Source organism: Erpetoichthys calabaricus, chromosome 10 (assembly GCF_900747795.2).
Source record: "Erpetoichthys calabaricus chromosome 10, fErpCal1.3, whole genome shotgun sequence".
Taxonomy (NCBI): domain Eukaryota; kingdom Metazoa; phylum Chordata; class Cladistia; order Polypteriformes; family Polypteridae; genus Erpetoichthys; species Erpetoichthys calabaricus.
Genome location: NC_041403.2, coordinates 54,726,010 through 54,744,144, shown reverse-complemented (window position 1 = coordinate 54,744,144; position 18,135 = coordinate 54,726,010). Strand labels below are relative to the sequence as shown.

Sequence of the window (18,135 nt, the reverse complement as noted above, 5' to 3'; positions counted from 1 at the left end):
TTACAAATCAAAAGCAAACTAATCTGCAAGACGCTGAATCTGGGAATTAAACGGGGGGAAAAAAAGAAAGAGACTTGCTTTTAAGGGCTTGTTGCATCTGAGGAGAAGCCTGCTCTTCTGCCCAGGTTTATTGGTGACGAGTTTACCTGTGTAACGGATGAGTCAAATGTGCACCTTACGTGCCTCATCACTGCGAGGCAAAACATTTATTAAATCCAGAAACATCATTGTTAATTTTTTAAAGGGAACCCGTTAACAACCAGTGCTGTTCACTAATAACATTTTCTACGGGAAATACTGTTAATACCGGTTATATATAATTTCATGTATAATTAGAATTGCCTACATAAAAGAATTACCATACAGCCAAATGTTTACTCACCTATCACTATATTGAGAACTATGTGGTCACGGCTATCTGTGGTTTCCATCAACTACAGCATAAACTTTATTGCCATGAATCTTTCGAAGGACGTCATCCATATGTTGTTCAAAGGCACAGGGCAAATGAATTTGATGAAGACTGCTCTCATTTTCTGGCAGTGTGCCTCCTTGTTTACAATGCTTAATAAAGAAAGGACGCATCTTCGTAATTTTTTCGAGCAGTATGTCTGACTCGCATGACCACAAAGTCCTCCACAAACTGGCGTCTTGCATCTGACGGTTTAGTTGTTTCATTTTTTGATCCTAATTTCTCCTTGTTCTTGAGATGGGTTTTTGATTTGACATGGTCATTGCAAGTATCTTTTTGTGTCCAGTCTATGGTATGCTTGCAAACTTGCAGAAATGTTGTTGTCCAGATTCATAAAAGTCACCAGGATACTGTTGTGCCCTCAATTTTGCAGTTAAGCTTGTTTCTCTTAGTTTTTTCGATGTAGTTAGGGTATCTGATACTACTTGCTTCAACATTTCTGTGTCTTGCAGCTCTACCTAATTTGCATGCCTTTAATGAGAAAGAATGCTGGAATCACGCACACAAGCAGATAGAGGCACGATTTAATTTCTACAAAGAATTGTGTTTGCTTGAAAAACAACAAACTGGAAAATACTACAGATAATTTATTCATTTAATTTATTGGGAAATCTTGTAACGGTCACCCCTTCAGTCTCTAAATTCTGCACATTTCCGTTTTTAAATCTAAAATCCGTTTTTATGCTTTAATTCCGTGATTCTGTCAGTGTTTTCCACATTGCAGAAATCATAGGTCCGTAGAGCTGTTTTAGTTTGAGTTTATTTGAATGATTTGCACTTAGTCATGTATGCTCTCCTTTGTGTGAAACTTGTTTTCTGAGCTGTGTACATTTTACTGGATATAAGTTAAATACTGTTATGGCTCACACAGTATTGATTACTCGGGATTAATGGCTTTGAAGAACATGTTGGAATGCAGCTGCCTATTTTGTACTGGATTAGGTTCCACATAGAATATAGTACCTTGAGTGGACTGAATTAGTATTGTCCACCCTTCCATTATCTAACTGGCTTATCTAGTATTGAGCTGGCAACAAGTTGTCACAGGTATTGAGTAAAGTTTTTGTTCCCACCCAAAAATAGATAAATAGCATATTTAATTATACACTCATTTGGTTTTCACCTGTGCAATGGTTTCACATGGTCATCTGTAGGCATGGTTAACTTCTTTGCAGATAGTGTCTATTTCATAACAGATATAGAGTTCATTTTTATTTCCTCAACAACCCATACCACACAAGAAATTAAACCCTAGCATTGAGGCTTATGACAAACTGGATGATTTTAAAATAAGATAATTTGTAGTTTGAGTGGTTCCTTCCACTCTTACTTGCTGGGGGATTACCACACTTTGCCTCTTAACTTTTGACCTCTGTTGTGGCTCCTTTAATCAAAGGACGTCCATAGATGAACATGGGGTTGTATGTAAACTGTGTACTGATTCAGATTTAACAAAACTATAATCAATTGTCAAGGTTTTTTCCATATACTGTACATCAAAATGATTACAAATTAAGAAGAAATTTGACACCACACAATATGCTAGCTAGTTCTGTCATTCCTTCAGAGATTCCAAAATAATTAACTGTAACATTGATGATAGAATATTTACAATTAGACTAAGAAATCAAGCAAATATAAATCACTATATTATTTGAATCAATGTTATAAAGTCACTGGCTAGCAGTGTAAACAATTTTTGCACTGGGGCTGCACTATGGCAGAGTCATTGACACTACTGCCTCATACTTCAGAGTCCTGTGTTTGAATCTTAGTCCAAAGTTTGCCTTTGTGGAGTGTACAAATAAGAGGAAGTAGTGAATGTAAAATAAAGTTAAGTTTGTAGAAAGGTTAAAGGCTTAGTTAAATTACTTGGTACAAGCAAGTATTAGTAGATGTAACTATGATTGATTTTAATAAAATGTCTGAAAATATCCCATTGTCCTTTGCAAGTATATTTTAATCCGTTTGATATGTTTAATACTATTTATTTACAGTTTTAGCAATCAGGTTTTTGTCTTTTTCTTCCTGTTTTTTCACTACTGTCTTATCAACTGCTACATTTCCTCTGTCAAAATATTTTATGTGTTTAGTTTTTGTTTTTTTGTTTAGTTTGGTTCTTGTGCGGTAGCTTCAGTTTGGTACCTATGCTTCTTTTCATGTTATTATTTCATTACTTTATTTTTTTATTCTAGTGATCAAGGTTTCATTTTTTGATGATAGCCATTTTATGTCATTTTTCTTCTAAGATTGTTCTTGAATGATTCTCTCCTGCAACTTGCCTTAAGCTTATTCTTAACTTTATTGCAAATTCTCTTTCCACCTGAGAGATTTCGTAGAACGACAGGCCTCTGTTATAGTTGGTTAATAGGGTGTGTCCAAAGTACTATGTGACTAACTGCTTTTCTGTGTACAGTATTTGTAGTTGTGTTTTATTTATTTTTTTTAATATTACTGGCTGGCACTGTGGTGTGGCAGTCAAGGCTTTGGACCTAGGACTTCAAACCCTGAGGCTTTGGGTTGAAATCCTTCTACTGATATTGTGACCATAAGCAAGTCCATTTGCCTCCCTGTGTTCCAATTGAAAAGATGACAAAAGAAATAAAACCAATTGTATCCCATATGCTGTAAGTTGACTTGGATAAAGGCATCATTTAAACAAAAGTAAAAAGGTCATTGGTGTTGCTTACTCTTGAACATGGTATACACAATCATCCATGAGTAATACATTCTTGGTTTTTCTAGTGACTTGGCTTTTGTTGATGGTCATTTGAAAAAACAATTTTAAAGGAAAGTGCATTTTTTTTTAATTGCACTGTGTTTCCTCTTGATCTGCTTTGCATCTGTTATCACACTGCTCGCTCCCCTTTCTGCACAGTAGTGTGGAAGAGCCGTACAGCTGTTATCGCACCTTTCACCCTTTGGTAGTGCACCTGCAGCTCCTGTAACTCCATGGGTGTAAACGCCCAATATCCCTAGTTGTGCAAGTCCCATGTGTTGTTGTTTTGCAGCACTCGATACTTCATGGGGGTCCATCACCCACCCCTGTTGTCGTTCGTTTAAGGGTGCTTACCAGTGCTCAATACTTCATACCAAGAAGTCTATGGAGAGGAACAGATAGCAAAGAGGAGAGCTGCTACATGTCTAAGAGTGTTCGTAGTTAACAGCAAAAATAGTGCTTGCTAGCCAGTGAGCTTTACATTTTTTTTTTTTTGAGCTTCACTGAGCTTTCTCTTTCCATTTCAAGACATGATCACGTGACTTTTTTCTTGTCCAGGACAACACCCTGTCTTCAGCCATCCTTCCGTCCTATTGAATAGTGGTGCTCTTTGCGTGGCCCATCAATCACTTCTATTTAATCTATTTCGTCCTTCAATTACATAAAATACCCCAACACAATGCAGTGTGTAATTTAGTGTAATTTTTATAAATATTCACAAATAATTAAATGTGTTGGCAGATTTTTTTTTTTTTTAATAGTCACCAAATTTCAATTAAAACCATCATGGTATTTTTGAGATTTTTGGGTATACAGGTAGTCCCCAGGTTACAGACATCCGACCTATGACTTACGAACGAGGCCGCAGCTGTGATGCATGCGCCTCATTAACTGCTGCTCCGTCATCTTTGGCCTGGGGAAGCTGCAAGCAGTGGCTGGAGGGGGGGCGATTTCGCTGCTCGCGCAGTGTAGTGTCCCTCGGGTGGCTCCCGGCAGCAAGCGAGCTGTGACCTGTGGTCCATGGTCACCAGGGCCACAGCTATCGCTCGTTTGCAGGACGGAGGCTTAATGGGGTGGTTCGCTGTCTGCCCACTACACCGCCGCAGCTACTGCTCCTGACTGGACGCAGGCTGGATGGAGCGGTGGGGGGCGTTTCACTGCCCACCCACTACACACGGCTTCCCCCGAAATTTTCGGTGGGCGACTGGTAATGCTGCAAGCGGTGACCCGGTTGTGGCTGAACGGAGGTCATTGAGGGTGAACGAGGCGGTGGGGGGTAGCATTGTAGTGTGCTTTGGGTGGCTGCCTGTTGAATGGGGGCGGTGGTGGGCAATTCACTACACGCCTTTGGCCACACCGTGTTTGTTCTCGGTGAGCGGACGCTGCAGGCAGCATACTGTAGTGGAGGTGACTGTGTGGTGGGTGGGTGGTGAACCTCCCCTCACTACTCCCATTCATTCTCAATAGCAAGCCTGCTTGTACTGTTACGTACATAGCAGGAAGTTGTCTCTTGTTAGTACACCAGACGTGCTGACAAGGGATGCCTGCCTGCTGTGATCGCTGTACAGTGCTATGCAGAAGAGCTCATCTTAACCTGTTTGTCTTCACCCTTCAAGAATGTCTCTGAAACACAAATTGCTGGTGATACAGTAAAGAAGAGAAAAACCATCACCATTGAAAATAAAGTAGAAATAATAAAAAGGTCAGAGAGAGGTGAAACTCCATCATTCATTAGCAGAGCACTTGGTTACAGTCGGTCAACAATAGCATTTATTAAAATAATGTACCTGTTCTGACTTACATACAAATTCAACTTAAGTACAAACCTACAGTTCTTATCTTGTACGTAACCTGGGGACTGCCTGTATACTTCTTCTATTGTAGGTGGTGTTTTACCCCTAAATATTGATATATTGGAATGCCCTTTCTTAGCAGATACTTAATTCCCTAAATGTACCATCCTGCCAAATTTCAGCTTTTGAATTAAACTGGAAATAGTATTTTTGTTGATGAGTGAGTGAATATGTCAGTCAACTTTCTGTTATATTCATTATGTATTGATTTGCATTGTCTGCCTGTTTTCTTGATTATTCTCTTATCTTTCAATTCTGTGGTGGTATAACTTATTAAATCCATTATTTTTTCTTACACTTTTTCAGTCAGCTGTTTTGTTCTGTTACTTTAAATGTCGTGTGTTTTAATGATTAACTGAAGTTCGTTTGGGAGTGTTCATTTTTCACCTTGCATTCTAATTCATGTCTTCATCACTAAACTTTGTCCCTGAAATTACTGTTTTTCTTTCCATACTGTTAGACAATTGTAGCATAAACCGTTTGTTCTTTTCTTCCCACCTTTGCATTCTAATCACATATAGTAATAAATACAGTAAATTTGTATTTTGGAATGGTGCTTGCTATATACTTTGTACATCTACTGTGCAGCTGGTTGTGTACTAATTAATGTCAGAAGTAATTAGTGAAGTACCAGACATATGGAAGTAAATACGATTAAGCTAAAGAGGATAGGACCATCGCTGCAGTTGTCATTGCTGACATAGATCAGTCTGCAGCTTAACAGTAGAGGATTTGTTGGCATTGGGTGTGTTGTGTTGACTGTAAATGAGTTTGATACTGTTAATTAACTAGTAAGACAAAATGCTGTTTAATAATGTAAACACAGTGTATTATTATGACCTTGCAAGTTACCTGTCATTATTGTATACTTCTATGGATCTTGTAGAAACTGCTAGTTAGCAATTTTAATGCTTATTGGGAAAGAAATGAATTTAATTTATTTAAATCTGAGACCGAATAATAGAAAGAGATTAGACACTTTGGTTGTTGCATGTTTTTTGTAATGTAAGAATGCATAGTCAAAGAATAAAATAATAAAGTAAAATTGATTTTGAAAGTATTTAAAGGAACAGTTCTTAGCACTACTGAAATATGTTGATTCTTGTAAACAGCTTAGTTTGAGTTAGTTTGGTTGTGCATGTATACACAATAGTGAAGCGACATCTTCTTCAATGTTGTTTCCTACCTTTCAAACAGTACTACCTAATTATAACCTACTTCTTAAATTTATTAAATCTAATTTTTTATATCTAATAACATCTTTTTATTATTATCTTCATTATATTTGACTAGCTGGTGATGAGCAGTTCAAACCATCAATTATCTTTTCAACTTGAAATGTTGTTTATGAGGCAGTGCTTTTGGAATATCTAAATTTTGAATTAGCAGTGAGACAAATCTTACTAAAATATAAAATATCAATTAAATTGTTTGGTTCTTCTGATAACACTGTTCTCATAGTGCTGTGGGACTGCTCAGGATTTTTATTTCTCAGCTTTTCATTGAATTTACAGCTGCCCAGACCCTGTCAGCTTTTTAACAGTTAAAGGCTGATTGGTAGTTTTCATCTAGCCCTAGGACTAACTGTAGTTGAATGCATATTGAGCTTTACTTTGAAGATTAATTCTTAATTTTCTCAATGACAATGAATTGTCTTGCTAAGTAAATAATGGTTCACTGTTCATGCATCTGTTTGTGAAATAGATAAAGATTGACTGCATCCATTTTATATAACTGATAGATGAGCAGTCACATTAAGTGCACAAGTCTTTGGTAACACCTAGAGCAAAGTAACATATCCAACCAATCAAATTTCAATTAAAATGTTTATTTTTTGGATCATATTTTGGATTTATTAAAAACATATAACAGTCCATACAATTAAAGTCAAACTTAAAACTAAATACAAATCAACCCCCACCTATGTGATTAAGGTTTCTTGTGACCAAAGTGAATGGTGCCCAACTGGGTGTGACAGGTCAGAAGAGACCCACAGAATGATTTGTGTGCTTCTCCTCTTTTTATTTGCTTTTATCAGTTTGTGTAAGCTAAGAAGAAGAGTTGGCCTTTGTGTTAATTTATATGGTATTCAAGCACATATATGTTGGAGTTAATAGATTACATAGCAATGTATTTGCTTACTTCTTCAGAACAATGACGTGAATCATGACAGGGCACTGCAAATGGACAAAAACATTATCCATTTTAACATTAGCAGTAGGAATTTATTAATGACTACTGATGTAAATAAGGTTTAATTGGAAGTAATGTGTTAGCATAAAAGGCAATCTGAACAAATTACCAGTGATACTGTTCTATATTAACTCATTTCATTACTATCTATGTGGAGATATAAACTTCAAAATCTATAATAAATTAACTGGGTTTCAGTTGATACATCATTTGCTTGACGCATATATATGTTTATTTATCTGCATTTAGATATACTGTATGTACAACCCCAATTTCAAAAAAGTTGGGATGACTTATGGCTTCTACTGCATTGAGTCCATTTTGGATGCAGGATCTCTGTAATAGACCAAAGTCTCATCTCCAGTCACCAAACGATGAAAAAAATTCACTTAGTCTTCATGGTGCCTCTCCTAGTTCCCCTGACAGCAGTACAGAGTCTTGTGGCCTACTGACATTTTGTCAGCTTTCTTGGAACCCAACTTGCACTGACCTTTGACATGCCCAACATTTCATTAATTATTTTCCAAACTGTACTTGCCTAGATGCCCGTTTCTTCAGCTATTCAGGAAACCTTAATTTGTGTGTCTGACAAAAGTAAATCTTTGACTTTGTTGCACATTTCTAAGGAAGTTGCTTCCACGGTCTGTCCAGTGTGAGGGTCTTCAGTAGACTATCTACCCCATTTAATCTGCTTGCTCCAAAATATTATTTTGTAGGATGATGGGGCAGACTCACTTTAAACTGCAGTCATGGATTCATGGATCTCCTTTCGCTTTTTCCATTCTTTTGTGAGAAATTTTATCACTGAACATTGCTCCAGATCTAGCATTTTCTTGATTCACATGAGGATGAGGACATCTTGTATCTTGGAGTGTTAGACTTGCACTAAGCCACAACTTTGCATGAGTAACGTTGAGACATGTCACAACATGGCCAGACTTGTTTCAACTTGCTTGCTGTTTTCTTTCATACTTGGGTAGATAAATTATTGAACACGTCTCATATATTTCATTTTATGATGCGCCAAATGTTTTTAACTGGTGAAAGTTCTGGTCTGTAGGCAGGTCAGTTCAGCACCGAGAGTCTTCTACAATGAAGCCATGCTATTGTAATACATGCAGTAGGCGGTTAGCATTGTTGTGGTAAAATATGCAAGGTCTTCCCTGAAACAAATGTTCTCTAGATGGAAGCATATGTTGCTCCAACCCTGCATGTACCTTTCAGAATTGATGGTGACTTTCTAGATATGTAAGCTGCCAATTCCATAGGCACTAATGCACACCCCATACAATCAGAGAGATGCAGTCTTTTGAACTGATTGCTGATAACAAGCCGGATGGTCCCGCTCCTCTTTAGTCTGGAGGATACGGTATCCATATTTTCCAAAAAAAATTTCATATTTTGATTTGTTTGACCACAGAACAGTTTTCCACTTTGCCTCCGTCCATTTTAAGTGAGCTTTGGCCCAGAGAAGATGGCGGCATCTCTGGATCATATTCACATATGGCTTCTTCTTTAACCTGTATTTTTGGATGGCCCAATGAACTGTGTTCATAGACAGTGATTTCTGCAAGTGTTCCTGAGCCCATGTAGTGATATCCATGACCAAATCATGCCTGTTTTTAATGCAGTACTACCTAAGGGCCTGAAGATTATGGGCACCCAATATTCATTTTTGCCGTTGTCCCTTGTGCACAGATTTCTCCAGATTCTCTGAATTTATTGATGATATTATGTATTGTAGATGATGAGATATTCAAAATCTTCGCAATTTTATATTGATGAACATTATTCTAAAATTGTTCCACAATTTGTACTGTAGTTTTTTTACAGATTGGTGAACCTCTACCCATCTTTACTTCTGAGAGACTTTTCCTCTTAAGATGCTCTTTTTATACCCAATCATGTTACTGACCTGTTGCCAATTAACCTAATTAGTTGCAAAATATTTCTTCAGCTGTTTCTTTTTAGTACCACTTACTTTTCCAGCCTTTTGTTGTCCCCGTCCCAAATTTTTTGAGACATGTTGCTGTCATCAAATTCAAAATGAGCTAATGGTTTTCATCAAATAGTAAAATGTCTCACTTTCAACATTTTGTATATTTTCTATGTTCTGTTTTAAATAAGATATGGGTTTGAGATTTGCAGATCATTGCGTTGTAAAAAAAAAAAAACCATTTTGCACTGTCTCAGCTTTTTTGGAATTGGGATTGTATGTGTATGAATATTATGTATGGATAGATGTACATACATACATACATGTTCGTATGCATTTTTGTGTATGTGACTGCATATATTCACACATAAAGAGTAATCCAAAAATATCAGTAAAACCTAATGTTTTCTTTTTCAGTGCAATCCCCTTGAATAACAATCCACTTGTTGCAATGTTTGCAAAGCTTTTTTTTCTTTTTTCTCTAATAAACCATTTTGTCTTGTATATGCATCCAGTGTTATGTAACTGACTTGACGTCTTCATCATTGGTATAGAGCATCTCACAGGGGTAGTCCTTCAGATTGAGGAATAGGTAATGGTCACACCAGGTCAACACTGGAGAACAAGGTTAGTGTGGTACATTTCCTCAAGTCTACAGTTTTCTTGCAAAGCAGTGTTTGCAGCTTGTACAGTATCAGTCTAGGCATTGTCGTGAAGCAGGAGGAGGATGATCAACAACCTTCCTGAATATTTTCCCTTTTTGACTGCCTATGACCCTGACCTTTGACAACAATCAAAACATTGGATGCACATTGATACTCCCTCAGAACACCATGATCTGCACAATTTTGATGATTCTGAGGACATAGCCAATATTGATTATTTACCTCAAAAATACCATACAACTAGTCAATATTTTGTCATTTTCAGCAGTCCATCAGGGAGGAGTATCAAGTAAAGATGTGAATTCTGCTTCATGGTGATGCCTCTTTCAAAATGCACAGGTTGAGCTTTGTGAAACTGTGGATTCAAAGCGCACATTTACCCTGTTTTCCAGACCTGTTACTGTGCGACTACCCTCTAATCCCAGTCTGACAGGGTACCTCTTTGGAAAGCCCTATGATAGAGCTGAAAATGTCAAGTCATCTACAGGAAAACTGTTGCTGAACCGAGGCAAAAAATTTTATTTAGATCCCTGTGAAAGGCTTTGTGAACATAAAATCATGTGTAGTGAAGTTCATAAAATTAGCCCTTTTCACAAAATTTGGAAGTGTTGCATTGACAGGTAAACATACTTCCTGATAGTCAGCAATGGATTTTGTTTATTCTAGCTCTCTCCTTTCACTTTCAATAAATCAATTTTAGCAATGTTAGAAGTGTTGTTGAAAAGGACTGCACACTAATAAAGATATCAAAACTGTATACAGGCTCCATAATTTTCATGAAGGAATTTCTTTATAATTGCCTAGGTACATTTGTTAACAGTATGCTAACAGTTTCTGCTAGCCTGTTATATATACAGTATGTATATGTGTATGTGTGTATATATAAAATGCTTGCTTGCTCCATTTTGGAGATGTATGTTGTAAAAAAAAATAAATGAGGTAAAATTAGCTATAATGTTCTGAATCTTATAAATTCACCATAGTTGAGCTGCGTTTACCTACCAACCATTTATTTTCATATCTTGCTAAGTTTTTTCATGTTTATTGTATATTAAATACCAAGCTCCTGCCATAAAACCACATCAAATGTACGCTTGTTTGTTTTAAACTTATGGTTATTATGTTGTGTTTAGTATCCTGTATAAGTTGCCGTTTCATATGGTATGTTATTTTCCATCAACGCTGACTCGCACGTGAACTGACAAAAGCATGTGCCCTGTCAAAGGATGATTCCTGTGTTGATAGGAGACCAAAATTGTTATAGTTAAAAAGACTCCTCACAACATCTATCTTAAGGTAACATGTAATCTTTATGTACTCAGTAGTGAAGTGCTGCCATGGCTTACAACAAAATTTGATCCTTTGTCTCTTTTGATTACTTGGATCAATTTTCATTCTTTTTTTCGTCAATGGGAAAGCTGTTGAAACTCGGGCTAAGATGTTTTTGTTTAGAATTTGAAGAACACAGAGGAACACTACAGTTTGCTGTGTTTTTTCCATTCTGCCATTGTTTTTGATTAACTGGAAGTGTGTTTACACTTTCACCATGCCTACTAAAAGAAAACCATATAGAAATGTGGAAAAGTATAATAAGTTGTTTCTCATAATAGGTTAAATGAAAAACTTTTTAATTGGCACTTGTGTACTAGATTAGGCAACAGTGTTGAAATTTTGGCAGTAGATTGACAAATGATAATTTATACCCTTAAGTCTCAAAGAACGTCAAGCTACATACATTTTCATTAGTCATAATCATAAAGAAAAAAAAATCTATACGGTGACAGTTTGAGGTCCTTTCGACCCCTTGTACCCTCTGACCACTCTTCAGACACCAGGTAAAAGTCCAATTATTATTTATTTGGACAATATTAAAGTGCACAAAGCGCCTACACTCCACAATACTCATATAATAAATCAATAATACAATAAACAATCCTCCACTCCCAGACGCGTTGCCACCCTTCCACCCTGCTCAGCTCCACGCTCTGGTGTTTCACTGTCCTTTTTATAGTCCTTGACCCAGAAGCGTTTCACCCTCTCTGTCCATGTGATCTGGAGCACTTCCGGGTCAGATAAAAAAATCCTTCTTTTCTTCACCCAGGAAGCACATCGTTGTCCATGTGACTCTGACGTACTTCCTGGGCGTAAGGCAAATAGTCTCTGTGCCTCCCTGCAGCGTCCTCTAGCTGGCCCCAAGGTATCCAACAGGACTGAGAATAAAAACTACATTGTCCAGTATTCCCTGCTGGCATTCGGGGCACCTCCATGCTGCAGGAAGGGCTCCACCTGGCGGCCTGGGGGTATTGGCCGGGATGAAAGGCCGGCCACATATCACAATACACACACAGAATTTGGTTTATAGAAGATATGTGAAATGTGCATTTCACTCCTCTCTAAGATTCTTATTGTTACAAATTAGGAAATACATGTATTTGTGTTGGAAAAGATGGTTTACAAAAGCGATTTAGGGAATAGTGTTAGATGTATTTTGTCATTGGATATTGCACACATCAGAAGGTCAAATACGTAATGACATATGATTACAGTGAAAGTAGCAGGTAAAAAATAAGCACTATAAAATTAACAGAACTTCTCTGCTATACCCTTCAAGGTTGTAGTTTGCCATATTGACATTTAGAAATATGTATACAAGCAAATCATATAATTGCAACTTGCTCAAGATCTCATAATGTATTTGTTTTGATATTTGTTATATTTTAATTCTCTTTTAGTATATTAACGGTGGTAACTTGGAACAGTTATTGGACAGCAACATGCACCTTAGCTGGACTATTAGAGTCAAATTAGCATATGATATTGCATTGGGCCTAAGCTATCTGCACTCGAAAGGAATCTTTCACAGAGATCTAACATCAAAGGTATGTATTTATATAAAGCTGTTGTAATTTACATTAGCATTCCATTAAAGCTGTAGTGTTATAGTGGTCTTTCTATAGATGAATAGTTTGTAACAACAGATGAATCTTGGTGAAAGTTCTCCAGATATATTTGTAACTTGGATGCTGTCAGCTCTCTCGCATCATACTTAATTTTATAAAGTATGCATCTATAGAAAGCCCTTTCCTTTGTGCGATATTTTGTACTTGTTGAACAACGTAGGTGTGTTTATATGCCCAGTATTAAATGCACAGAAATGAAATAACAATTGCTACTTTAGGCAAGCTGTGGCTAAAAATCTAGGTTATTAACATTTTAGGTTGTGAAATGAATGTGTGTTTTAATATTATCATGCATAAGGTTAACTGCAGCCTTGCATTTTTTAGTTACTTTTTTTAAAAATTATTTTAGCAGGTTCTTTCCAAGTAACTCACTTCAAAGTCTAATGAAATGCACAGTGTTTTGTGTTGCCACTCTATTGAAGTGCTCAGAATCCCCAGTTTTGTGGGTTCAACATAAATTCTGTAGTGTTAGACGAATGTGTCCCCTTCACTTTAGAAAGCAAATTCTAACAGTGAAAAATTTTTTAAAGCCTACAGTTTTTTATTATAAGAAGTAATACTATATTAGTATTTTTTTAAAAAAGATATTTTCTGTATTAGATCAATACTAGGTTGTTTCTGTATATGCAAAATCTTAAGTACAATTTTGTAGGAATTTTTTTTTTCTTTTTCAGTGATACATCTCACTTAAACTGTTGAGGCACATTTTAGTCAATGAGACTTTATAATAAAATACTTATTGGAAAGTTAACAAAGAAGAATGTAGCTTACTTGTCAGCTGGGTTCTTTAAAGCACATATAGTAAACTGGGTAACTGACTTTTAATATTCTTCAGAACTGTTTGATAAATTGTGATGAGAACAGTTACTCTGCAGTTGTTGGAGATTTCGGCCTTGCAGAGAAAATCCCTGACTACAGGTGAGTACATTTGTGATCTAATTTGCCTGTAAGTTTTACTATCTTTGTTAAAATATACCTTTGACACAAGTGTAGACCCTTGAATAAACACACCTTTATAGAATGTTGTTTTTAATTTATTTGTATTTTTTATTTTCAAAATCAAGCATGGACAATTCTTGTAGTTTTACACAGCAAAGACATAGCAGTATAATATTAGAAATATGTGACCAGTTGTGAACCCTTATTATTTTTACTTTCTGGAGTTCATATATTGAATTAAGGTCAGGATCTCTTTTACATATACATTTGTCCTCTTAGCATATGCTTTTATCCAAAGCAACTTACAAAAGAGGTCAGCATAATCAAGTAAACTTCATTCTAGGGAATTGTGTGGGAACAAGTATTTCAGGACAAAGTTGCACAATTTATCACCATAGGTGAAGAGCTCAGAACAAAACACAAGATACTCATAATTCCTAGGCTACAAAAACCTAACAAGTAATATCAAACAGACAGATTCACTAAACAGAGTCTTTGACTCCTTCAATGTGTTTAAGAAGCGTTCAAAGCTTCAAATGGAGGTGAGCAGCTTATTACACCAGCTATGAGTTAGACATGAAGATTCTGTATCGAGATGTAATACCATACAGAGGTGGTATCACCAAATGCCTTTCATCAGCAGACCTGAGTGGTTTGAGAAGGACCTTAGGACCTTGCTTATATATATGTTCCACCACAGGGAGCCAATGTACTGAACTGAAAAGAGGAGTGACATATGCCCACTTTGCGGGCTGAACAACAATTTTGAATCATCTGCAGTGGCGTAGGTAGGTTCAGTAGTCAAGATCAAAGCCTGGATCTGGAGTTGTGCTACAAACTCTCATTTACATTCTGGTCTTGTATACAGTGAATTTGCAAAACTGAAAGACTGTTGCAACATGGTCAGTGATGAACAGCTTGTCATCGATCACCACCCCAAAGTTGCATGCAGACATAGCAAGTGTTAATAAGCTGAACAGAGATGGTGTGCTGAAAAGATGGACAGCCTGGGTTAACAAAAGGTTCGTCTTTGCCAAGTTGAGCTAGAAATGGTGTTATTTCATCTGCTGTAGGTTGCAAAATCAGTGAGGCATGCAGATACTCAAGGTGATACAATGTGGTCCTCTGGAGGGAATTACATTGCACATTAATTGTTTGCTTTGCATAGGAGTGTGAAAGTATAGCATACACCAACATGTTAGAAAGAGAAGAGTTTGTAAAGGATTTCTCCGTTTTTTGTAAATTTTGTTACACTTGTTGGTATGTGCAAAATGCCAGTAATTGTATGCAGAGTCATGTCTTGCATTTGTAACATTCATTAAGTAACTATACTGCAAGCCTCTATCAAATTTGGAGACCCATAATAGGCAAGGCTGAAAAGGTTGCTAAAGCAGAAACTGGACATAATTTAAAATTACTGTATTATCAGCATGCCTTTCTTGTAGTGAAACAAAAAATGAAGAGTGATAACTCGAAATATATATTAGTAATGAAAGGAAGACCAAGACAGCAGAAGGGTTTTCAGTTTTCCCTTTATTCCAGAATGTTACAGAATTAACTACCAAATGGTTGAGTTGGTGCTATGGTCTCTTGCTAAAACATGACATTTTAATTTTTCAGAACACTGGCAAAATACTTTTGAATATATGTAATTTGCTTTATGTTAGTTGCATGCTTTATGTTGTGGATGTAAACAAATAATTTTGATAATTACTAATAGATGTCAGTCACACTTGCGTATTCCTGAACACACACAATTTGGCAGTCAATAGTCCTTAAAATAGTACAGTTACATTGGACATTTATATATCAAATTAGTGTCCTGTTTTAAGGGACAGTATTCCAAAATTAGTGAATATGTAATTTTACATTTTCGTTTGCAATATATATTATATATATTAAAATATATATTTCAGAAAGGCAAGTCAAAAAACAAGCTGTGTCATTACAGTTGGTGTGTAGTCCATCTGAAAATTACACAGGGTTTCTCTGGGTAATGTGCTTTTTTTCTCTGTTTGTTTTTAGATGTTTGAACAGCTTTGTTTTGCAATCAATTTAGATGCTTTAGAAATCTTTTGTTTTTTATGATCTGTTTTTCCATAAATATTCTAGTAATACTGCTTGCCAAAGTTCTCAGTCATTTGAGCACTAAGGAACATGCTGTTCAGCCATGAACTAATAATACCAGGGTAGTCATGTAAGGTGCACTCAGTTTTAGTAGACTTCAGCTGTACTTTCTTAGAAGGGTCTTTTTAGTAATAAATAACTGCTGCTGTATACAAAATTTAATGTTTATCTTGTATTTTGCATGCCTTTTTTGTGACGTGTGTAATGCCGCTGTAAATTTGACACATGCATTAATTCTAATGAATATTTATTAAGAAAAAGAAGCATCTCTAACTTTTACATGTGATGCTAGCATAAAATCATAACTGTATGCATCAAGATGTTTCATTAAAGAAGACTATTCTATCATTTTTTTCAAGATATTTGATATAAGACACTTCAATTTACTTTATATAAAAAATAATCAAATACTTCACTGCATCTTGCATACCATCATGAAAGGTGTCTCATTGACACTATAAAAACTACAAAACTAAGCATTATTAAGGTGGAACAGTAGTGAAGAAGATGTATGGAATAAGGCATTTATATTCTTTTACAAATTGAAGGTCTGCTTTTGCGAATGAGTTTCTGTTTTTAGATCTCAGTGCTACTTTAATACAGTAAACCATAACATCTGAAATAGGCGTCATCTCTGTGGCCTTATGCAGTTTATTTTCTTCACTGGTGAATCCAGTTCTCTGCTGCCTCTCTCTGGCTGCCCCCTGTTCTTTTTAACATCTTTGTGCTGCCATTGTGTTATCAGATTTATAAGCATGAACTTATACTGTGTTCAGCTCCTCCCTTGAAGATACACAGCTGTCTGTTAATATCAGAATTGGGTGTACTTTTTCCAAGGAAAGTTTCAGAGACCTTAGTACCTACGTATCTGCAATTGTCATCCTTCTCTACTTAAAAAAACAGAGTTAGTTGTAAGAATTTTATAGTTTTAAAATAGAATCTGTCTGTCTATATGTTCCTTATACAATTGTACATCCTTTGACTGATCTGGACCAAATTTTATATAGTTTCTGTCTAGGACCAGACGAACAAGGCAGACTACGTTTGAACCCAAAGTTCTGACCCCTACACAATATTTATTTATTTTAGTTGTTTTTTTTCCTGTACTGTACAGTTTGCACACCATTACCACCAGATAGCTCAGAGCAACTTTAACATCCGAACAGTCTGAAGCCAGACTACCAGACAAAATGAGCTAATCTTAAAATTACTTACTCAAGAAATGCCACATGCTGCTTCTATGTGCTGTAATATACCAAGGAATATTGTGCACTTTTGCAGGGGTTGTTGGTTGAGGCTTGATCGATATTGGAAGTGCAGTACATCCATCCATTTTCCAACCCGCTGAATCTGAACACAGGGTCACGGGGGTCTACTGGAGCCAATCCCAGCCAACACAGGGCACAAGGCAGGAACCAATCCCAGGCAGGGTGCCAACCCACCGCAGGACACACCAAGCACACACTAGGGCCAATTTAGAATCGCCAATCCACCTAACCAGCATGTCTTTGGACTGTGGGAGGAAACCCACGCAGACACGGGGAGAACATGCAAACTCCAGGCAGGGAAGACACGGGAAGCGAACCCAGGTTCCCAGGTCTCCCAACTGCGAGGCAGCAGCCCTACCCACTGCGCCACCGTGCCGCCCAAGTGCAGTACAACAAAAATGAAAAAGCAAAGGTTTGTGTTTAACACTTTATCAGGTTTTCTTCATTTTTAAGGCACTGCGAAGAGTCCACTTTGAACTAAGAGTCAGACGTGACAGTGTTTATGGTTATAACCCTACAATGAGTTACCACAATTCTGGAATCCAGTTGGACACCAAAAGACCAAGATCTTGACTCATGAGAACAGAGACATTAATAGACAGGTGGTGTGGATGATGGACGGGACAACCAGCAATAACAGGGGCACGATATAAAAACACAAACCTTTGCTTTCTTTTATTATCCCATTCTACAAACATAACTTGGCAATGCCAGGTACTTTTGCTAATAATCAATAAATGTTATTTCCTTTTGTAATGCTTAGTTCTTTCAAATTGATACTTGCAGTAACACATAATAGGTTTAACATGGTATTTAAAGACCAGACTTACTCATTGTGTTCTACTGTGCTTTCTTATTTTGTTAAAAGCCAGTTCAAATATAGACTAAATTTAACTGAACGTGTCGCTTTCTTGTTTCTACATTTAATGTATCCATGTGGAAATACCCCGTCAGTGCTGTAAAATTGTTTACACTGCAGTTTGCTTGTGCATCTTTTTTTTTT

The 18,135-nt window shown here is 36.6% G+C and overlaps 1 protein-coding gene across 4 annotated transcripts in view; it reads left to right on the top strand.

Moving 5' to 3' along the window:
* The window catches only part of tesk2 (testis associated actin remodelling kinase 2), a 130,561-nt gene that overhangs the window by 94,321 nt on the left and 18,105 nt on the right, over positions 1 to 18,135 (top strand). For all 4 annotated transcript variants that reach the window (XM_028811255.2, XM_028811254.2, XM_051933131.1 and 1 more), the window contains 2 exons: positions 12,571 to 12,717; positions 13,634 to 13,716. In XM_028811255.2, the coding sequence (XP_028667088.2) occupies positions 12,571 to 12,717; positions 13,634 to 13,716 (230 nt within the window). The remainder of the gene's footprint in view (positions 1 to 12,570; positions 12,718 to 13,633; positions 13,717 to 18,135) is intronic.